At 42.9% G+C, this 24105-nt stretch overlaps 1 protein-coding gene across 6 annotated transcripts in view; it reads right to left on the reverse strand.

The window, feature by feature from the left end:
- mapkapk5 (MAPK activated protein kinase 5) overlaps positions 1-10325 on the reverse strand; it is a 50127-nt gene extending 39802 nt beyond the window's left edge. For 4 of the 6 annotated variants that reach the window (XM_068005977.1, XM_068005976.1, XM_068005975.1 and 1 more), the window contains exons 1-2: positions 9966-10325; positions 2239-2312 (exon numbers count right to left, since the gene is read on the reverse strand). In XM_068005977.1, coding sequence (XP_067862078.1) covers positions 2239-2312; positions 9966-9998 — 107 coding nt within the window. In that variant the 5' untranslated portion in view covers positions 9999-10325. Of the gene's footprint in view, positions 1-2238; positions 2313-3683; positions 3723-9965 lie in introns of those variants that run through there. The other 2 variants (XM_068005974.1, XM_068005973.1) reach the window with 2 other exon arrangements.
- Positions 10326-24105: the final 13780 nt, after the last annotated feature.

Below are 24105 nucleotides of genomic sequence, written 5' to 3' on the forward strand. Positions count from 1 at the left end.
ATGAAAGTCTACTATGGATGACATGTCCTTGAATTTTTTCACTCCCTTGTGACAGAGATGCTAAGTGTGCAACCTATACTTAGCATCAATGCAGGCCACCTTGGTTAAGAATGGCAAATGACTGCATGTGAATCCAAGGTAAGACGCGTGGTCCCACCAGTGATCCCCATGCACTAAGTCACTGCAGGCCTGATCAGTTTTGCAGATGTTCAACTACAGAAACACCACAATGTTTTCATAGCTGCAAATGAAGTTTAGTACTCAAGATGTTTAAGCAGCCACAGTAACTGTTGAGTAGATTAACAGGATTGTGCACTGCATCCTACCTTACTCTTACAATGAAACAGGAAATGATTACACACAGCAACTGCAACAAAAATGAATTTTTGTCTAAGATTTAGCAAGATATTAAAATCTTTAACTTAGTCATGGTACACAAGAGTTAAAAAAAGAAACAGCTTCACTTACAAAAATCATGTCCCAACTTAACTTGATCAATTGTTAAGGAGTTACTCAGAGATTGGAGTCCAAGAGAAGGACCAAGTAATTAAATTCAAATACATGGCCTTTTTGTGAATTTAAACAGTTATATAAATTCACTTGGTCCTGGTTACTTTTTTTGGGAGGTATTTATCCTCTGTCATTAAGATGAGAGTCTGAATCCTTCGGGGGAGAGATAATCAAGCCAGATAGCTTTCATAGGTAGCAGGGAAAAAGGCACCATTATTCAAGAGCAGTCACAAAGTATTTATTATTTTCTACTCCAGATACGCAGCTAGCGAAGCTTAATAACTGCAATAAAAATATATGTTGCGTTACTATTCTTTTGTATTTTATTTTACTGTTTAATACATTTATTTGGCAGTTAAAGTCCAAGTCAAAGTCTAGTGCAGTGTTATTTTGCCAGCTTCTAAAAATTAGAATAAAATCAGTTGCTGATATAACTGAAGAGTTCTCTATTCAATCCCTAGGCATGCTACAAATTTATCTAGATATCTGCAGAAGTGAAGACTCTCTTACTGAGAAATAGGGAGCTAGGGCACACCTACGAGAGTAATCTGAAACATAGACGCTTAAAACACCTGCAAAAAAGTAAAGAAAACCAAAAACAACAGTAATTTCCTCTGATCAGATTTGTTAGTTGTCCACATAACTCTAAATCTTTCATTCATGACTTCAGCTCCCCAGTGGCTTAATGAGTAAAGGCAATGCCCAGTGTAGTACAGAACTACACAGGCCAGAAGATCTCAGGTTTAATTCCCAGCCTGTGTTGAGTTAGCTAATCACACCTTAAATAGCAGGTGCAGCACTAGCAATGGCCTCAGTCACCCTCAGAAACCACTGTCTAGTCAGTTGCTGAGAGTCAGGAAAGACTGTGCTTCATCCTGCAACCAGAAGGGAGTGAAATAAGCATCCTCATCACTACTAACAAAGCAGCCTTGTAGTGTCGAGACATATAGTACAGCCTATTTAATACCTTTAGGAGACTTCAAAATATTTGTACAGAGAAGGTGAATGAAGTGCTGAATGTGGTCAATTCCAGAATCTCATCCAATGAATGCATATCCATGCAAATCTCAACACAAAAAAAATCACTATGGAACAGGATAGTTGGAGGTTTCTACTGTACTCTAGAAAGATTGAATGAGTGCTAACTCAGCCATACTAACAGGGAATACTGCACCACAATTTCTCCCAGACACGCATTTTAAATGAAGCTTGAAGAGTTTCAGTGATCTGGCAACCACCTGCAGGTAAACAATATATTCAGTATTCTCACTGGACTTAATGTATTTGTACCAATACTCTTTCGGGGGGGGGGAAAAAATCAATAAATTTTAAAAGATTTGACAAACCTCTTGCTCAAATGATTGTCTAGTTGTTACATGAAAGGTGATAAATAAATGTCAATAGTTGTATCTCAAACTAGTCACACAACCACCACCAGTGACAGGCAAGCACCATCAGAAGGACAAAGGACAAAATCTACATTTACCACAGAGTGCCTTCCACAGTCAAGTGGAAACTATGAAAATTTCACACACCGTTTATTACCCTTTATCAAAATCCTATTACAAAATGCCTACAGTGTGGTTGTGTACAGATTTCAGACACCTACCATTATGCTTTACTGAAATTCTAATGAAACTGCTATTATCTCAGGTGAACTTTGATCTAGACTGCAGTTTCCAAAAGTCGTGAACATTGAACAATTGTATCTGCATTAATTTCTCTTACCGCACAGGCCCACTGATCCCAGCTCCCAGCTTCTGAGTCCAGTTAATTGCGTACTCATCTAATATGGAGGATTCCTGTTAAGGGAGAATAATACCATCAATAGAGGATTTAACCCGAGTCATGGAGGCTGGATAGTTTCCTCTAGATCAGCTTTAGTCTAACATATACAGATTCCCACTACATTGCTCACAAGTCAGAGTGTACACTATTTTAAAATGACAGGAGCACCAAACTATATAGCACACAATGTATTATAATATAGTCAATCTCCTACGGCATTGCTTATGGTGAAAAAAAATCCAATCTATCACTGCCTTTCTCCGATTTTCTAATTCTTTTTGAGTCACTATGCTGTCCACCCTTTCTCTCTCTGTCTCTTTTCTTGCCGCTTCCTTCCTCTCACACACTTTTCTCTATGCAAAGTTGATATCATTCTACACAACTCTTATCCCAGTTTCTGTTTTAATTTTTAAACTCTCCTCGGTGTCCTCTCTCTTTTGTATATCTTCAATATTTCTTTACCAATGTACTCAATTTTCATCTCTTACCTTTATGCCCCAGTATGTCCAGTAAATTGGTATGCAACATTTATCACATTATACATGGGGAGAGGCTGTCAAGAGAGGTGCTGCAACATGGAGCATTGAGAGAGGTGGGGCTAAGGAGAGACTGGAGGGGGGGAAGCTTCTCAGATGTAATGGGTTGGAGTTGGGTTTGGAGTATAGGAGGGAGGGTACTGCATCCTAGGGTGCTAGACCTAGGAGTAATCATGGGCCATTGGGCGTGGGAGTGTCAGAGTTTGAGAACATGGTGCAACTGCAGTCTGAGATCTGAGCTGCAGCAGCACTCACAGTGGATGATGCACAGGATGGGCTGAGAGCTCTGATGTCTGGGAGAGGAGTAGGAGCACTAAAGGAGGAGTCTGGAAATTGGGCACATTCAGGAGGTTGGGCTCTGAAAGAATTATGGGGATGCTGAGGTTTGTGGGCAGTGGAGAAGAGAATGGGTCACTTCAGGGAGGGGGGACTGAGAGTGCAGATGCATTGGGAGCATTAGAGAGTGATGAAGTGTGGGATCAGTGGAGGCAGTAGGGCTATGGGAGAAGTGGAGGAGGCTGCAGAAGTACTAGGGTTTTGTGCTTTGGAAGGACACTGGATGGAGAGCATTGAGGCAGAGATAGGGACAGGAAGTGCTGAAGGGGTCTAGCAGCACTGAGACCATTGAAGGGAGAAGTGGAGGCTGGAATCAATCCAGGCCACACATCTGGACCCCAAGTATAAGCCCAAGAACAATCCGGGAGCACAAAATAAACGTTTCCCTTTCCTTCCTCCTCACTTTGGTCTTTTGCTTCTTTCCTCCTCTCTATACCCCCACATCATTTCTACCTCTCTCCTGCTTCATCTCATTTCCTTGCTCTCTTTCTTTACTTCATGCTCTTGCTTTACCTCACTTTTCCTTCTCACTGTCATTCTCCTCCTTTGTCTTCTATTCTCTTTCACCTCTCAATCTCCTCCTTCGCTTCTCAGTAGACTGGGAAGAACTTGAGCTGGATGGGCAAGGAGGCAGGAAGCAGTCAGGGCAGGTAGGACAGGAACCACTTGAGCTGACAGGGTATGTTGAGAAGTAGCTGGGGCAGGCGGTGGGCCAGCAGGCTGGGAAACACTGGAAGCGGGTGAGCATGCCGTGAACTGCCCATGGCAGACATTCCTGTAAACACTCGGTCTGGGTGAGTGACTACATGGTGGCAAGTGCTCAGGTGGGCTGGGAAGCACTCGCTACAGGCAGGAGACCTTTGCAGCCCAGTCCTCTCTAACCGAGTTCTTGATATACAATTCCACCCCCCATCCTTCAGAATCTAAACGTTCATGGTTTACATCATTTTGCGATTTTTATACAAAAGAAAGAATTCAATTACCTTCCGGCTGTTGGGCTTTTCAATCTGTGGAGAGGTACGGGAGGGAGCAGTGCTTAAAAATAAGCCCTAGCCATCTTAATGACAATAGCAGTCATTGGACTCAGAAGGAAGAGATCCTTAAGTGCCATTCTGGAGTCAAAATGAATAGGGGAGAGCCTTGCTATGACTGACAATTGTCAGCAACAAATCAGAAGGAACTAAGACATTTACAGTAAAATGGTCAGCAAACCCTAACCCAATCCTTTAAGCTGCAGCCCAAATACTTCAAATTTAGCCTTAGGCTCCCAACACTAGAGTAAGCCTCTTCTAGAAAACATTTTCCATGAATTTACAAGTGCAGGCAACTCTATGAGCAAGGATAAAAATGTTATTCTTGTTTCTTTTTTATGGGTTTCATGTTATGTTAAATTTCCCTCAACTGAAAATTTACTGGTAAAAGCAAGCACATATTGCTGTGGTTCATGGTCATATATTCCAATGTAGTTCTTCATTGGAAGGTTATCTATCTGCTTTCCTCAAGTTTGATTCATACACTCCCCATTGCTTCAGTTATGATTTGTCACTGTTTTGTGATTAGACAGCTTGAGCCAATCAAGTGCAACTATGTCTCATACATTAAGTATAACACCTAAAGTGACACATAGTAAGTACACTGGGCAAAACACACATTAGAAGCAACGCATTAAATGCACACATACATCATTATCATCTCATGGCATTTCAGAGGTTATGCTGTTGCAAGGGAGAGAGTTTGCTGGGGTGTGGAAGCAGTGAAAGAATTTGGAAAAAATTGTCCCTGGAGACAGTAAGTGTTTTTTCATTGATGCTGGAAAGTAAATCCCACGGTTATATAAAAAAAAATCCCTGGACATAATACAGGAAGCAGCTCTTTACTATCCATTTATTTATAGTATGGCCAAGAAATAAAATACTTTAAAAAAAAAATTGGATCTTCTTCACTGAATATCTCTGGAACAGTACTTAGCTTACTTAAGCAGAAGCTTTTGGTAAAGCATTTTAAATTCAGGTCTTTTATTCAGAATCCCCTTTCAAATCTGAATGGTAGTCTTTCTAGAAATTGCTACCTGTTTTATCTGAACAATTGTTTTTTTAGTTCTCAGTATAAACAAATAAAAACCTGTGTGTTGTAACTGTTTACATTACAAAACATACCACTGAAATTTGGTAGTGCTAAAATTTCATGTAACATGCTGTAATTCCCTAAAATTTTGTATCCTCAATTGTGTTTTTTCCTGGAAAATTAACTCAAAAGAAATTGAAGCTCACGTTCTACCTTGCTTTTAATGTTTTAAACAAAAAAAATGGTGACTTTCACTGTCCCAAGATGGTTTCTCTTCAGGTTTTCACTCTCAGTAATTTTCCACTCATACACCAGAGTGCAGCAAGGACTCAGGGCTTACAAACCTCAAGTCCAGGTATATTCTATGAGTGGCCAGACTTACTGTCAATTAAACATTTCTAGACGTTGCAAGCGCAAAACGCAAAAAAAACATTCACTCAAGGGCAAGCTTCAGAATGCAGACAATGCATTTAGTACAGGAGCTCTCGCAATGGCTGTTTGTCAATACAATTCCTGGTGTGAAATTGAGCATAAAGAATAAAAAGATCTTAGGTTCAATGTTTAGCCTGTGTTGATTTAGCTGATCTCAGCCAGGAGAAATGGTGGGGTGTTACAACTGGCTTTGATGTCCCTGGGCTGAGAATGGATGGTTTGAGGAGGTGGGCACAGAGGGAAGAAAAAGAAATTCAGAAATAAATTAGACAGGGTCCCTATTCCTCATCACTATACAGTGACCACTGCTGGAAAGTTCTCATGCCTTGATATCAGGTGAGGACCAGTTTGGGGTCATCTGTGATAATCCATACAGTTGAATAGACCACCAAAACTCACGGTCTAGGCTCACACACAAAGAAATGGCCACTTGGGTGAGGTCCATAAAACTAGATACCAGCACAAATCAGCACCTTTAGGAAGGGAGAAAACTTAATTTTAAATTTAATTCAGGCAGTTACTGTGCAAAGATATTGCTAAAAAAACACAGGAGCAAGGCTTCTTGGGGCTGGGATTCTAATTCAGAAATGAGGTTACAATTCTCTCTGCCTTTGGGATTCACAGTGGGATGCTGCGCACTACATTAATGTGACAGAAAAAAGCTGCAACAAAAGTCAAATCAGCAATTCTCCATCTCTCCCTGCCAGTTTCTTTTCTGGAAGTGCGTTCCAATACATTCTGTAGTTTCTTACCTGGACATTTCCCTATTTATTTTTACTATTTTTCCGAGCTGGATTTCATTTGATTCCTTTCTTCCTTGTTAGTGCATAGTCACAGGAATCCCAGCACATCAGAGCTCCCCAATAGTGAAAATAAACAAGAGCCAGGAAAATCAGTGTCCCCACACAGACAAAAAGATCATTTAAAAAAAACGCTATCATAAAATCCAATGTATAGATTGCACCGACGTAAAAGTCGCAACCCCCAAGTTTGCAGTTCATAAAAATCTATGAACGCAAATTATAAATGTTATGATAATGTTTTTTGAAAAAAGTAAATCTCAAATGTTCAATTTCATCACCAAGACAAGCCAAAAATATCTATTTTAAAACCATTTAATAGTTTTCATCACCATGGATGGTCATCTTGCTTCCAGGTCTTTCCAGGAGGCATACAAGAGTGGCTCATGAAGCTAGCTGTGATTTTCCTTTTCCTTTTCTCTCTCTGACTGAAGGATCTAAACTATGTTTCCTCCTAACTCAGAATTTGAGATTGGGAACTTATCACATGGAAGGGATGACATCCATTAGCTTGCATGATACATTAAGTGTGTTAGAAGCCAGCGTTTGGTCAGGTAGAAGCCAATTTCTGCAAAGATATCCTTCGAATTTGGGTTTTCAAGCTTAAGTACAGTAAACGACCAAAGAGAAGTGGAAAGGTACATCAAAAAGAATATAGCTCAGGGGTTGAGGAAAGGAAGACATTAGATCTCTCAACAATGTGCAATTTTATAGCACCTTTAACATAGGAAAATGTCCCAGGGCACTTCTCAGACAAAAACTGACACCAAGCCAAAGAAGGAGATATTAGAACAGGTTAGAGAGGTAGATTTTAAGGAAATTCTTAAAAGGAAGAGAGAGAGGTGGAGAGGTTTAGGGGGGGAATTCCAGAGCTTAGGGCCTATACAGTTGAAAGCACAGCCACCAATGGTGAGGAGAAGGAAGTGGGGATGCACAAGAGGTCAAAGTTGGAGGAATGTAGGACTGGAGGAGGTTACAGATAGGGTGGGGCGAGGCCATGAAAGAATTTGAACACGAGAATGAGAATTTTAAAATTAAGGCGTTGGTGGACCGGGAGCCAATGTAGCTCAGCGAGCACAGGGGTGATGGATGAGCGGGATTTGGTGTGCATATAATATGGGCAGCAGAGTTTTAGATGAGCTTGTTTATGCTGGGGGGGGGGGGGGGGGGGGGGAAGGAAAGGTGAGAGGCCAGCCAGGAGAGCATTAGAATAGTTGAGTCTGGAGGTTGAAAAAGCATGGATGAGGGTTTCAGCGGCAGTTAATCTGGGACAGGAGCAAATGGGCAATATGATGGAGGAGTCAGTAGATGGGCTTTGTGATGGAGAGGATATGGGGTTGGAAGCTCAACCCAACATCAAATAGGACGCCAAGGTTGCGAACAGTCTGGTTCAGCCTGAGACAGTGGCCTGGGAGGGAGATGGAATCTGTGGCGAGGGAATGGAGTTTGTGTCGGGAACCGAAGAAAATGGCTTCGGTCTTCCTAATGTTTTATTTGGAGGAAATTGCGGCTGTCGGACAAGCAGGCTGACAACACAAAGGCAGTAAATCCATGCATTGGCACAGCTCGGTGGAACACAAAAACAATGCAACATGTGCTAATCACAGCCACATAGCTGTAAGGAAACATGGAGTGGAGGTCAGACACTTTCTCACAGGGAAGGGGAATATCCAGGTGAATTACATCACTAGTCAGTCCTCCTCTAAGTTTATCGACCAGAGAGTGGAACATCTGGCTCCTACCTTAGATGTTGCTGATGTGTGACAAGAGGAAAAAATATTTTGCTGCCCAAAAGAAAATTGCAAGCTCATTTCTGTTCAAAATCCTCTGCTATGACTGTGAACTGTATACTGCTGTGACTGTGAACTGTATACTGCTGTATTGCAGAGAATCCACCGCAATGCATTTTTCCCACCACCAAGGAGACACCATTATTACCCCCTGTGCAACACATTCTAGAAAGGAAGTCACCAATCCAGCTAATTTGTGTTCTACAGTACAATAAAACTTTTCAGAGATCATAAAAATTTATATAAGCATCCAATGACTATCAAGACAGCAGCAACCTTTATTTTATTGACAGGTTATTGATATGGAAACCTTTGATCCTTTTTAATAGTGTAATAACTGGAATGGCTACCTTCCATTGGATGTACAGTATGGCTGAATTCAACACTAGGGTGTTGACTCCTTTGATATAAAAAGTATGTATTTTAAAAAAACTAAGAGCAGGTATAATGATCAGGCCAAATATTGAACTCAAAACCTTTTCTTCCATTCACTGCAAAAATCTGAAGGATCTCCAAACCCTGAACTTTAAATGTGAGTCATGAAGTGGCAGCTAAGTAGCATTAGTGTGTTAATATTCTGTGGTGGGGCCACTCTTGACTTGCACGTTGATACTGTAATACAGTTTCTGAGCTCCCTATCCTCGACACAACTGCGCTAGCTATATTACAACTTTTTTTTAAAAAGCAAAGTTGATTCCACCTCTACTTGCACATGTGGGACAAGAAGCTCTCCACTAAACATCCTAGCAGTAAGATAAACACTAGCAAAGTGGTGATGAATAAGTTGTCCCCTACCACTCCAAAGAAAGGTTGCCAATGCATTTATCACCAGCAGCAGGAAAATATTTATAACCAATGATTACTATACTGGTGACTAGAAGGGAATAATTCAATCATCAGCCTCGCAAAACCCATCACTGCTCAACCTTCAGGCCCACAGAAAACTCAAGTAAACTTGAGTACATGAAAATGCTCAAGTCTTTCAACCCCATAGGTAAGACAGCCAAAGGACTGACAACTACTGACTTACAGCAAAGCCTGGCACAGCTAGCAAAAATCAAATCACTATGGTGCTATTTTCAGCACAGTATATAGCAGTCGTATAATTTGAGAAATGTTTGCAGTTAAGATTTGTGACTAAGATTGAGACAGTTTGCAAACTCATTTAAAACGAGCTCAATTTAAAGTAATGCGATATGTTAAAACTTCACTTTGAAAAAAAATCACTTCCCACCTCCTCTGCTGAAGACGATGACTCCTTAACGGGATATGGTTCCATGGGCAACCACTGATACCTCACCCAAGTAGGTCACATTTTTTTAACACTCAAGTAAGTAGGTCTCACTCGAGATGAGTGAAACATGTAACGTAATTATTGGAGTTTTGAATTTTTAAACAAAAAATTGCGTTAAAATAGGTCACACTTTAAGTCTCCAAATAATTGAGAGTTCACAGGTCGATTGTGCACTTCTGGAAGTGCCGGATTTTTTTTCCCCCCTAGAGTAACCGGCAGAGAGATGCAGAAAATAAGGAATAGCCTACATGTTACTAACAGTCCTAATGACGCACGCATCCCAATTGTAGCATTTAAAGCTCAGTTTCCTGTCAGCGATTGAGCCATTTTACCCAGTTGTTGTATTCCCCACCCCCAACTCACAGATATGCTTCGGACACCGATACCACCATGTTATACACACCGTCACACTTACCTTAATCACTCTGTCCACGCCGTCCTCAGACATCCTGCCGATCTGAAACGGAGAAGAGAGGCTTTGGGGATTGGGGATTGGGGATTTGGGGGGGGGGGGGGACGACAGACCAGGGTTCGCAAGGAGAGAGCAGAACCGGTGAGGGGAAGAGGACAAGGCCCGGGGTGAGGGGAAAGGGGAAGAAATATTTTTTCCCCTATTAATCCAGCTCTAAAAGACACTCGGTAACTGACGGCTTCAGATCCAAGGCCTCTCCGTGCCCGGCATGATAAAGTGCAGCTCCTCGTTCTCTCACTCACCGGCTACACGGTGTCGACCGCAATCGACAGCCCACCATTGCTGCCACAATTCATCTTAATGAACAGCGCATGCGCCACGACCAAGCGCGGCACGTCAAGGATAAACGTCACAGCGTCCCCCGGTTGCCTGGACATTTTTCAGAGGGATGCTGGGATATTTCATGGCAGCTGGATGGTCCTCCGAATTCCTAGCGGCGGGGCCATTTTGAATCGTTGTTTCGGTGAGATTTTCCAACTGCCAACTTTAAGAGAACTTCCAACTGCTTTGTTTTAAACAGAATTGCCTCGTATCCCCAAAAAGAGTTACCAGGACATTCTGTATTCTGAATATCTGACCTCTATATTCAAAAGAAAATTGTCAAATACAAACTGAACCAAACCTGACACACCATCTTGACTTGGACCATATATTTGCCATTCCTTCATCATTGCTGGGTCACCATGCAGGAGTTCCCAACTTAATACCAGCAGGGAGCACCATCACCACAAGGACTGCTATGGTTCAAGAAGGCAGCCCACCACCATCATCTTAGGATAATTAGGGGTGGGCAATAAATGCAACCTTGCCAATGTTGCCCACATCCCAAAAACAATTTTTTAAAAGATTAAATCTGTATATATTTGAAAATTGTATATTAGACTCCCTCAAGTCTGTTGCCATGGAGACCAAACAACAAACCTCATAACATTGTACTGGGACAGTCTGGTTTTCTAGCTACCCCTTCTGTGATCTTGTTTCCTTTTATATTATTGGGTAGCACCTGTATCTGTTCGTTACTGTAATCATCCGAGTAAGTTCATGGGCTTTCTTGCTATTTTTACTAACCTTAATCCATCCACTATCCCAATTTTCTTGATTTCCCTCAGCATTTATCTCCATTTCCTGGCATCCCTGTACCTAGTTATACCAGTCTTCTGCTCTAACCCCTAATGATCTGCTTTAGCTAGCAGTTAAACTCCCTGCACAATTACTGAGTTTTAAAGTGATTGTTACCAAAAGAACAAGACAAAAATACATCATCTTTGTCGCAAGGCCCCTATACTATTTCCCCCTTTGTCATTAATACCAAATGGATTACCACTACTGGGTCTCTTCCTGCCCCTTTAGTAGCCCTCCAACCTTTCCTCAAAGTACACCTCCAGGTAGACAACTCATTTTCCAATAGATATTGGCTTTGGAATACACATGGTTCATCATTTTCCTGAGCAAATAGTCCCCTACCTCGATTGTTTTGTACCTTATAATCTGCCTCTTCATCCCATCTATCTTCCCTGGTTTTCTATCTATCTTTTCTTCTGTTTCCTTCTGCATTATTTGACAGTGCCTGGTATCTGTTCATTAAGGTAATTTCCTGAGCAGCTTCTAAGGCTTTCTTACTTGCTACTTTCATTAATCCCTCCAGAATCCCCATTTCCTTGGTTTCCCTGGTTTCCTCTGTACCTGGTTGTACCAGTCTCCAGCAACAATTCCTGATGACTTGCTCTTGAGGTATAATACTAGCCTGGCCATTTCATTGACCCATGCTGATTCACTGAGTCTATTACTATCCATTCAGCTTTGATAATCTCACTTTTGTCTGCCCTTCTAAGTTCCTGTACCTTGCAGTTTAAAGCCACAACGTTTTTCTTAAGCTTTTTGATCAACAGATAATTTTCGCATCTCTTCACCAATTTGTTGTACCCATTTTTTCATTCCTAAATTTCTCACAGCAAACACATAGTATCCTTCTTGAATTCTTGATTCCACTTTTAATTTTGCTTGTCTTAAGCACCCCTTTTAATTTTACTTCTGTCAGGTGCTCCCTTTTTGATTTTACTTCTCTTGGGTGCTCCCTTTTAGTTTCGACTTCCCTCACATATATCCCTTTAACTGCTCCCCTTTCCATTTAGCTCCACTTGACTGATCCACTTTAACTGTTACTTCCCTCAGGTGCTTTCCTTTTAAAATTATATTTGCTTTTAATTCTCCTCAAGCTACTGCTCGCCTTTTAATTTTTCCTTTCCTCTTTTAAGTTATCCGTTCTCTGTTGCTAATTCACACCATTCCGAAGGAAGCTATCCCACGAGGAATTGCTGCAGTGTTTTTTTTAAAGTTTGTGGTCACCTTTACTTCAATACTGACAGCTCTTGATGGATTCCATACTCCATGTTCCCTTGATTGGAGTACTGACTAACCCTGATGTAGCTTCATTAGTGCCAGGAAGTTCCAGTCCTTGAGCTATTGGGGTGTCCCTGTTTTTGGAGGTGCCCCTAGAATTCACTTGTGTAGTAATAGAATCATAGAAATTTCAGGACAGAAGGAGGTTAATTGGTCCACTGTGCCTGTGCATATACCTATGCCAGTGATATCTTTACAGCATAGCTCTATCTACTCTAATTCCATTTCTCTACTTTTCCCCCCGTATCCTTTAATATTTTCCCTGTTCAAATTTTTATCTATTTTCCTATTAAATGCTGTGATTGATTCAGTTTCAATAACCACTTGTGGTAATGTATTCTATATCCTAAGAACTTTGTGCATAAAATAATTCTTCCAACCTTCTCCCTTTATGCTTTTATTACTTATCATATGAACAATGACAGACAGGAAAAGACCCTTTGGTCCATCCAGTCTGTTCCACACAATTGCAGTGCCTTGTGCATTACAATATATAGACTCCGCACCCCACCCGAAACCTTGTAGATCTCCTGGGAGAAGCGAAAAAACAAATAAAAATCCAGGCCAATTTGGGGGGGGGGGGGAAGAGATCTGGGAAATTCTTCTCTGACCCCCTTAGGCGATTGAAACTAGTCCAGGAGATCACTCTGGCCCTGGTAATGCAATGCAGTACCTACCTACCTTTTGTACAAGGTGATCTCCGCCCCAGCCAGAAACAGTTCGAGCTCTCGCTTGAAGGATTTCAGCAAATCAGTGTCTACCATATGAGCTGGCAGCCTGTTCCAGAGGTCCACTATTCTCTGGGAAAAGAACCACCTTCGAACATTTAACCTAGTTCTGGCCTTAAAATTGTGATCCCTGGTCCTCCTTGACCTATTCAGTTGCAATAAACTGTCTACTCAAACACAATCTATTCCCTTCATCATCTTATAAACCTCGCTCAAATACACCCTAAGTCTACGCTTCTCAAAGATGTAGAGTCCCAGATCTTTTAGCCTATCTTAATAACTAAGATGATTCAAACTAGGAATTAATCTTGCGGCGCTCCGCTGCACCCTTTCCAAAGCTCTTATTACTGATTCACCAACCAGGGGAAATAATCTTCTATTATTTATCCTGGTACTTTTTCAAAACTTTGAACACTTTTATTAAATACCCACTTAACATTCTCTGCTCTAGATTTCTCTTTTTCTCCCCTCAGATAAACTTCTTCATATTCATCTATGTTGAACTGCATTTGCCACATATTTGTCACTTACCTAACCTGTCTATATCCTCCGAATGTCTCCTGCATTCTTCTTTGTAGTTTGGTAAATTTGAATATTTGCCTCTATGCCAATGTCCAAACCTTTTATGTATATGCAGAACAAGAGAGATTCCAGTGCAGATTCAACAAACACACCAATACATCTTGCCATTCACCCCTATTTTCTACTTTCTATCCTTCAGCCAGCCTTAGATCCATGCCACCACTTTATCTTAAATCTTCACAATAATCTTCTTATATGGTACTTTTATCAAATGCTTTTTGAAAGTTCAAATATACCACATCCACTAAATTCCCTTTATCTATACGCTCTATAATTTTCTTGACAAATTTTATTAAATTAGTCAAACACGACATGGCCTTTACAAATTCATGCTCACTCTCCCCGATTAGCCCATACTGTTCTACGTGGGCACCAATGTTATCCCTTGTTATGGCCTCTAGCACTTTTCCTACCACCAATCTAAGGCTAATTTGTATACAATTACTTATCCCCTTTTTAAATATGGTGTAACATTTACCATCCCCCCAACTGTTATCATTAATGCCTCTGCTATTTTATCACTAACCTTCCTCACTGTTTTGGAATGTAGACCATGTACGCCTGCCCTCACTGTTCTGGAATGTAGACCATCTAATTAACATAATTAAATCTCATGAATCCTTTCAATAGAGTTATTTTTAATATTTCTATCAATTAGAGGTTCCTCCACATTATCCTCTGGAACTTCTGCAGGCTTCTCTTCAGCTTACTTTGTAAATGCAGAGGTAAAATACTCGCATCTTTGCCCTATAGCATTGCTGTCTTCATTACTTAGTGGCCCCACCCCTTCTTTGACCACCTTCTTACTTCTGATGCCTGGTGCTGGGATTTAGCTCAGACTGACACCAGTGTCTCCCAGCTACTTCGATGCCTCTGCTAGCTGGCCACTACTGAAAGGCATTCCCTCGGGCGGTCCACTGTACTGCAAGAGTTCTGGGGAGTGCACATGTCCATGATTTTGGAATGCCTCCCTGCTTCTAATCTGTCTTTGATGGACTCCTTTGCATGGGTTGTTGATTGGTGGCCTCATCAATAGCATGCCCCATATGAGACAATGAATCATTGATCCTTTCCAGTACCACATGGACAGAGTCCATGTGTTCAAACAGCCTCTTTTGGAATGCAGGAAGACTAAATATTTAGCTTTAGCATGAAGATCACGAGCAGGGGCAGCCAGCACGATGGCTCCTGCGCTCCACCTGCTGGCTCCTGATCAAACTTCTATTTCTTCTGAGTCTTCCTCTGCATTGTGTTGTGTTACAAGCAGTATTTCCTTTTCCCCTCGCTCCCTGTAAATCCCAAAATTGGTACAAGTCTAAGTGGCAATACTGCATGCTCCAATTTACTGTGCTGCTCTTGCTCACACTGGGTTCTGCAGTTGGTAAAAAGAGCAGAAGAAACACTTGACTACTTTAGCATAATTCTCCAATTCACTGTTTCTATTAAAATTAATAAACTGCAGAACTGTTTACAGAATGAGAGCACTGACTTGATCATATTTCTCTGCAAATCAGAAGAAGGGAGAATGAATTTAGTACATACAAGCTGGGGTGCACCTTCCTCCCACCTCCTCAAGCAGAGTGTCTTTGACTGTCTCCACGTTCATATAGACCATCATCCTCGGTTCTAATTGTCATGGTCTTTATTGAGTTGGGGCCTGTTCCAGTGCCAATGCAAACCCTGGTACTGAATGTCATCTTTCGCTGTGAAATTGACATAAAGAAGCATCATTGGCAAAATGTATTGCTGCATTAGCTTTCCTATACTATTGTGACATGCACTGCATGGATGTGATGATATCCCTTTTAAAAAGACATTGGGGTAAATTTTAACCCCACGAACGGGTAGGTTGGGTGTGGTTGAGAAGGTTAAAATCGTAAAAAAGTAAAACCTGACCCCAACCCGCCTCACTTCTGGTTTTAACGGAGGTGGGTCGAGGGGCGGGCGACCAACCCACTCTCAGGAGGCGGGTCGTTCAGTGAAATCTTTTAAGGAGGCTGCAGGCGTCCATTTTGACAGGTTTTTTATTTTTAACTCTTGGGGGCTGGGATTCTCGAGCCTCCTGCTTCAAGCCATGTAAGAGGAGGCGAGAAGGCCTGGCTCAGCAGGTAAGTGCCTTTATTGCACTGCTTGTGGGCCAGGAGGAGCAGGAGTGCTTCCTCCAGGCTCAACAAGCCTGCTTGCTGCAATTCCACAAACGTGATTGACTGACTCTCCCCACGATCTCTGACCCCCCCAACGACCTCCGACCCCCTCCCCACGACCTCTGACTCTCCGATCTCCGACCTCCCATGATCTCCGACCGCTGATCTCTGAACCCCCCCCAAAATCCTGGAACTCCCTTCCTAACAGCACTGTGGGAGAACCTTCACCACACGGACTGCAGCGGTTCAAGAAGGCGGCTCACCACCACCTTCTCAAGGGCAATTAGGGATGGGCAATAAATGCTGGCCTCGCCAGCGACGCCCACATCCCATGAACGAATTTTAAAAAAAATCTCTGACCCCTCCACGATCTAAGCCCTCCACCCCCAGTCTACGACCTCCCCCATGATGTTCGACTCCCCCCAAAGTCCGATACCTCCCATGACTGAGCCCCTGATGACCCTCCCAATGACCGCCAAACCTGATGACCACTCCCGATGACCGCCAACCCTGATGAAGACCCCCGATGACCCCCAACACCCCCGATGACTCCCCCAATGACTGACCCTCCAATGACCCCCAACCCCTCAATCCTGATGACTCCCCCAATGATTGACACCCGATGCCCCCCAATGCCCGACCCTCCCATGACTGACCCCCCAATGACTGACCCCTGATGACCCCAACCCCCCGATGACCCCTGACCCTGACACCCTGCCCCCCCACCCAATGACCGACCACCCCCATCCAAGACGTGCCTGCTGGCATCTGCTTCCTAGCTGTTCTCCCGTCCAACTGACAGCCAGCCTGTCAACTTGGCTGGCCTGTCAGGAGGGAAACCTACAAAAAGAAAATAAAAGACATCCTTTCGTCAAAATCGTAAGCACGTAAGATTTCCCGTCAGGAATTCTCCCCCCCCACCCCGCCCTCTTTCCCGTTAAAATTTATCCCATCATCTTCATTTGGCCATCTTTGCACAAATGTAACTATATCTGTATAGGATTTTGACTTTAATATCAATATTCAGAATATCTTAAGGCATCACATTCAAATACATTCATACAGCCCTTAGTAAAACTGCAACACTTGTAGTTCCAATTTTGCATAACCTTGTTGACTATCTCCAAGTTTTGGTACTTTTTTCTGATATCCTTTTAGCACTCAGCAATCAATGTCCAGGCAACCTGATACAGAGCTTGATTAGTGGGTTGCCTTCTGATCCTGAAAAGACCATTCTGCATTTCTTCACAGCAAGGTAATGAACAGAATGCTAGGGGCTGCAAGCAGCCGTTGCTTGAGTATTATGATTTCTTCACACTTGTATTTATAGCCTATTTGGGAGCAACAGTGATAAAGTTTTTTTTTTATTCGTTCATGGGATGTGGGCGTCACTGGCAAGGCCAGCATTTATTGCACATCCCTAATTGCCCTTGAGAAGGTGGTGGTGAGCCGCCTTCTTGAACCGCTGCAGTCCGTGTGGTGAAGGTTCTCCCACAGTGCTGTTAGGTAGGGAGTTCCAGGATTTTGACCCAGTGCCGATGAAGGAACAGCGATCTATTTCCAAGTCGGGATGATGTGTGACTTCGGGAGGAACATGCAGGTGGTGTTATTCCCATGTGCCTGCTGCCCTTGTCCTTCTAGGTGGTAGAGGTCGCGGGTTTGGGTGGTGCTGTTGAGGAAGCCTTGGCGAGTTGCTGCAGTGCATCCTGTGGATGGTACACACTGCAGCCACGGTGCGCCGGTGGTGAAGGGAGTGAATGTTTATGGTGGCGGATGGGGTGCCAATCAAACGGGCTGCTTTGTCCTGGATGGTGTCGAGTTTCTTGAGTGTTGTTGGAGCTGCACGCATCCAGGCAAGTGGAGAGTATTCCTTCACACTCCTGACTTGTGCCTTGTGGATGATGGAAAGGCATTGGGAAGTCAGGAGGTGAGTCACTCACCGCAGAATACCCAGCCTCTGACCTGCTCTTGTAGCCACAGTATTTATATTGCTGGTCCAGTTAAGTTTCTGGTCAATGGTGACCCCCAGGATGTTGCTGGTGGGGGATTTGGTGATGGTAATGCCCGTTGAATGTCAAGGGGAGGTGGTTAGACTCTCTCTTGTTGGAGATGGTTATTGCCTGGCACTTCTCTGGCGCAAATGTTACTTGCCACTTATGAGCCCAAGCCTGGATGTTGACCAGGTCTTGCTGCATGTGGGCACGGACTGCTTCATTATCTGGGGGGTTGCGAATGGAACTGAACATGGTGCAATCATCAGCGAACATCCCCATTTCTGACCTTATGATGGAGGGAAGGTCATTGATGAAGCGGCTGAAGATGGTTGGGCCTAGGACACTGTCCTGAAGAACTCCTGCAGCAATGTCCTGGGGCTGAAATAATTGGCCTCCAACAACTACTGCCATCTTCCTTTGTACCAGGTACGACTCCAGCCACTGGAGAGTAGCTCACTTGCTGCTTAGGAAGTATGAAAATTATTATCAGTGCGTGTATGTACTGATTGGTTGACTTCTGCCCATCAAAGTTGTTGAATTTGTGAGGCATGAATCCAACAGATGAAGCCTAGGTGCATCCGTAGCTCGAAGGGCAAATAGAATGGATGTATTTTAATAATTATATCTAAATGAGGGAAATATACTCCAAAATGTCTTCTTTTGGCATGTCTCTGTCCAACGTTTATTAAGTAGAAAACACAGATATAAAAGGCTTTGTGACAATTTGTCATTAAAGATATTATAGCATTTTCAATTGAATCAATTTGCTGGTTCTGGGCTATGTTACAAAAAGAGTTAATTCACTGAATGTGTTAAGTGTGTAATAAAAATACATCAGCAGCTAGTCCTTAATTTATCCACATCTTTTCTCCAAATCAACAGGAGAGATAGTATGAGTTTGTGTAAAAGTTTGATCTGATGTGTTAAACGTTGTTTGAAGTACAATCTTAGGCTGCAATACTGCAGTGGGTGCCTCGGTGGATATTGAAGCCATCCTAAGCCTTGAATTTGTCTTTGTTGTTTTTGAATTTGCACAGTGCACTTTGACACCAGAGAGAAAATCACTCCGGGGAAACTGGGCTTGAATGAAACAAGTGGACATGCAGAGGCAGGCCACCGTAGCACTGAGGAATGAATCGGAAGTATCAGATCTTCTCATATGCTGAAGTTAATGCCTCTCATCCCCCTGCCAACTCTGGAAAATCTGCAGCAGATGGAACAAAGCCAGAGAGCACAGCTATTTATACACAGCACTGACCTTTCATGCAATCTGCTCACATAAACAAACACACAGAATCAATTAAGCAAGTTGGGCCCGTTAGAATCTTTTATTTTTGTTGTGGTTGGGTATTTAATGTTTCCTTCCCTCTCTCCTTTCTAAATCTCCCTGCACATTTCACAGCTCAGAGGTCAGGATATGTCCAGCTCAGGCCTATCTGTCAATGCTACTCTGTAACTGGCTGGCATTACAAACACAAGGGTTGCCTGCATAGTGAGTGGGGAAAGAGAGTCATGTTGCCTTCTAATTCTTCTCCATCCTATCCCTGTGGAAACATCTGGCTTCACCCTTCCCCTCCCATTATGGTTACCTTCCTCTGATGGCACACTGAGATGAACACCTTCCTCTCCTGAAGGTGTCCGATTCTTACAACGCACATGAAGGCTGGGGTGAAGCCAGGGCTGGGGAATCCTGGGAATTCCCATTTCTTAGGCTGAACTGTGACCTTGTGTATGTAGTGAGGTGTATTGGCCTCCACAAGGGCACATCCAGCCCCAAGGGTAAGGTCCAGACCAGCCAAGCAACCTGGAGTCTTGAAGAGGCTAATTTGTTTTCAAATCCAAGGACAGAATGGACCCTCACCAAGGGAGTTGAGGAAGACCATGGCTGGGCTGGGGGAGCCTGTGCAACTGTCCCACGGTAATTAGGTGTCATCCCAATGGCCCCGCAAACTCTGGCAGAGCCAGCGCTGGAGGGCACAAGCGAGTTTAATTCCAAAATAACGGCCAGGGTCACAACCCATGGGTTTTCTGCCCACCCAGGTCTGTACACAGATAATAGGCAGACAGACCGGGAGAGGCTGTGGGAGATGGCAAGACCGGAGGCGAGTTGGCAAAAGGTTGGAGAAGGCTCGGCAAAGTCATAGGTAATACCAGCATTATGTGCTTTCTTAAAGTATTGTGGTGCCCTTACACTTAGCTGCTATTTCTTCAAGATCAAATGTTACTGAGTATACAGCTAAACAAGCTCTTCTGTTTTTGACATAATAGGGGCAAGAGGCCAGTTATTCCGATGACCACCCGGCCACTTCCAGATCCACAAATCCCACCCTGTCCATACTAAAGGAAAGGACTTGCATTTATATAGTGCCTTTCATGACCCAGGACAAAACAGCCCACTTGATTGGCACCCCATCCACCACCATAAACATTCACTCCCTTCACCACCGGCGCACCGTGGATGCAGTGTGTACCATCCAAAGGATGCACTGCAGCAACTCGCCAAACCTGTGACCTTTACCACCTAGAAGGGCAAGGGCAGCAGGCACATGGGAACAACACCACCTGCACGTTCCCCTCCAAGTCACACACCATCCCAACTTGGAAATATATTGCCGTTCCTTCATCGTCGCTGGGTCAAAATCCTGGAACTCCCTTCCTAACAGCACTGTGGGAGAACCTTCACCACACGGACTGCAGCGATTCAAGAAGGCGGCTCACCACCACCTTCTCAAGGGCAATTAGGGATGGGCAATAAATGCTGGCCTTGCCAGCGACGCCCACATCCCATGAACGAATAAAAAAAAAGGATGTCCCAAAGCTCTTTATAGCCAATTAAGTACTTTTTGAATTGTAATCACTGTTGTAATATAGGAAATGCAGCAAGCAAGTACCCACAAACAGTAATGTGATAATGACCAGATAATCTATTTTAGTGGCGTTGGTTGAGGGATAGGTGTTGGCTAGGAGACCGGGGATAACTCTCCTGCTCTTCTTCGAAATAGTGCTGTGGGATCTTTTACGTCCTTGTGAGGGCAGCCGTCTCATCCAGTTTAACGTCTCATCCGAAAGACGGCACCTCCAACAGTGCAGCGCATAGGCAGGAGCTTTTGACAGTGAAGAACTCTGAGGTTGAGGGGAGCAGAACAAGAAGTTGTGAAGTGATTTTATTTGGTGTGTCAACTTTTATTCATTGTTTGGAAGTTCGGCGTCTGATGTCATTCAATGGTTTACTTTTCGGTGAAACATGGATCTCGTCATGTGTCACACACGCAGCTGGGTTATATCTTAATCTTTTATTTTACTAAAACAATTTCCAATCACAGGAAAACAGGACAAAAAACACAGAGGATAGCACAAAGTGTTGAATGTATTACACAAAAGATAATGCACAGACTTGAGTATATTATATACAGAATAATACAGTCCACAGTGTGTTATATACAGGAAAATACACAGTCTGGAGTATACAATATACAGGATAATAAAAAATCCACAGCGCTTTGACAGACACATGGGGAACTTCAATCAGATTTACATAATGTCAACATATGACAGCACCTCCTACGCACCTCCTACACTGTGTGTTGTAGTATGGATCATTGTGTGCCTCCTATCAGAGGTCACTGTGTGTATGTGCATCTTGTCAATGATGTGGTCAATGTATATTATAACGCAGGTCACTGTGTGTACCCTCATGCCTGTCCCAATGTTCAACTGTTACTACTGTCCTCTGGGCCATGAGCCACGCATAACAATTGCTGGATAATGTTCACATGTGCAGTTCTATTGTAGCTCCAAATAAGCCAGTATTTTGACTTTTCTTCCAAGTGGAAACAATTACACGGAACCAACCCCAGTAAGGCCTCATGCCTGCTCTGGCTGCATGGGTTACTCGCAGTGGCTCTTAGCTGCAGCTTCTGAAGACACAATCTTTTATTGATAGTACACTACAACATATCACAAGTACCGTCATTTTGAACTGTGAAGTGTTACATTAACCTTTTCTCACACTAAGAAGTATTAACAGTGAAAAGGTCTTTCTAGGGAGGCTTTGGGCCTTGTCAGTGGTTAGGATGTTGTGTAAAGTATAGCTTAAGGTTAGAGTACAACTACCCTGCTGCAAGGTGAGTAGGGAAGGAGACAATACTAGACCATAAGGTTCATGGCCAGTTCTGTAAGGAGAGAGTAAGACTGGGTTAAGATTAAAGGTCAAGTAAAGGTCAATTAAAGGTCAAGTTACTAAGATCCAACTGCTCAGATGGGTCCTCACAAGATGGTTGGATTCGAGCCTCCTTCAGTCTAAGTGAATCCAGCTGCTCTGTAGGAAAAAAAATAAAATCAATATAATCATCTGGCTTCAAAAAAATAGAGCAGGGATTGACTGAGAATTCTACAGTGGTTACTTCTATCACAGGAGTTAACACTGTGTTGTTGCAACTTTGTCCCCATATTTTCCTTTTCACCTGGATATATATCTCATTATAACTCCACCCTCAAGAAAGAAGGGATGAAAATTGGGAGCAAAACAATCCTCTTATTTCTGTGTTTAGGTCAATCTTTTGCTCAAATTGTATCAGTACTTGGAATCCATATTATTAGCTTGCTTCAATGTACTTGCTGGCACATGCTGGGGAGTGGTGACTAAATGGTGTAGTGAACCAAAATACCGTCCTTTCTTCTCTGGAATCTTGGGTTTAAATTGAGCCCAGAATGAAGGGGTGAAAGCCTCTTTTCTCTGATGGTAGTAATAAGCTTGGGATTATCACAACCCAATTTCTAGTGGGGATGATGAGCCAACAGCATATGACTGCTCATAACTCAGGAGTACCACAGCAGAATTTAGATAAACCCTTTGTGCATTGATGAATTTGAGACAAGTTTACATAAAAATATTAACAAATTTAGGCAGAACAAAAACTGAAGAGGTCAGTGGGTAAGTACACTGCCTGGTGGGATACTGAACTACTCAGACCAGAAGATCTGAGGTTCAGTCTCTAGCCTGAGCTGTGTTAGCTGATCTCAGCTAAGATGGTGGTGGGAGTGATATAACTGGCTTCAATATTCTCAGTGTGGGGGATATGGAAATCAACCAGGGTTCCTACTCCTCATCATTATTCAGTGACTCCTGGAAGTGCATCTAAGTGGATATTTGATAGGAAGAAGTTTGTGCTCAGCTATGATGCCCTATTATTGAATATTCTGTTGACACTCATGAGCTGGATGATATGAAGAAGAGCCACTTGGCCAAAGCAGCACAGGTCTGCTGGCACTGGGAAGTTGTATCCCAGCATAAGGCACTGCCTTCAGGTGAGGAAGGGAAAGCTAAGGAGAAGCGTTGAAGAAAAACAGATAATTCAGAAATGTCAAAATTCCCAATACATCATTGTCTATTCATATCATGTCTTGCTATGCCTGTTACGTTTTTCATTACATTTAAATGAATACAGCCATACCTGACTGGAGGAGTGGTCCTACTTCCAATACTTTTTCATCCTGTTTGGAATCTATCCCAATTGTCCAAGTGGTTGTTCTCTTGGAATATGAACAGTATCCATGTTCCAAATTGCTTCCTTTGGCAGATCGACTCCTCTTGAGGTGCTTTGCTTCGTCTTTACCACAATCTGAAGCCTGCTGCCATGTCTCATTGAACATTCTGTTTGGTTCTCCAAGGCGGCTGATTGCTGAGTGACACCGTCCATATTTTCTAATGTCTGTGACCTGAAGGGCATCAGATGTCTTGTATTTTGAAGGTTGTGTTCCTGAGATGACGGAGGAGGGTGTGTCGCCATGTACAGCAGTCACGGTGCTGGGCTCAATCACTGAAAATTAAATCAGAGGAATGGAATCACGGAGAGAAATGTAAGATCAAAATGGCATCACACATGGGGAGCTATAGGTACCGAACAGGGCATCATCCATAGAGTGAACAGAGCATCATACAGGGAATAGTATGGATTCAAAACCATTTCACTGCTTATAAAAACACTCCATGACTGGGTTGCACAGTGAGGTTAAACATTGGCCTTTCATGTCTGGGACCTGAATGTTGGCTGTAGCGATTCTACATGAAATGAATTTAGGCAGATTGAATCAAATTCTGAGTTGCCATGGGCTCACAATACAAAGCTGACTTTAATTTGGCATAGAATTGGCAATCACGTTCCAAGAACTCATAGAATTACTGTTGTAGGAAATGAAAAATCTTCATATTTATCATAAGCCTCTTTTGTAAATC

Source organism: Heptranchias perlo, chromosome 25, assembly GCF_035084215.1.
Source record: "Heptranchias perlo isolate sHepPer1 chromosome 25, sHepPer1.hap1, whole genome shotgun sequence".
NCBI classification, from domain to species: domain Eukaryota; kingdom Metazoa; phylum Chordata; class Chondrichthyes; order Hexanchiformes; family Hexanchidae; genus Heptranchias; species Heptranchias perlo.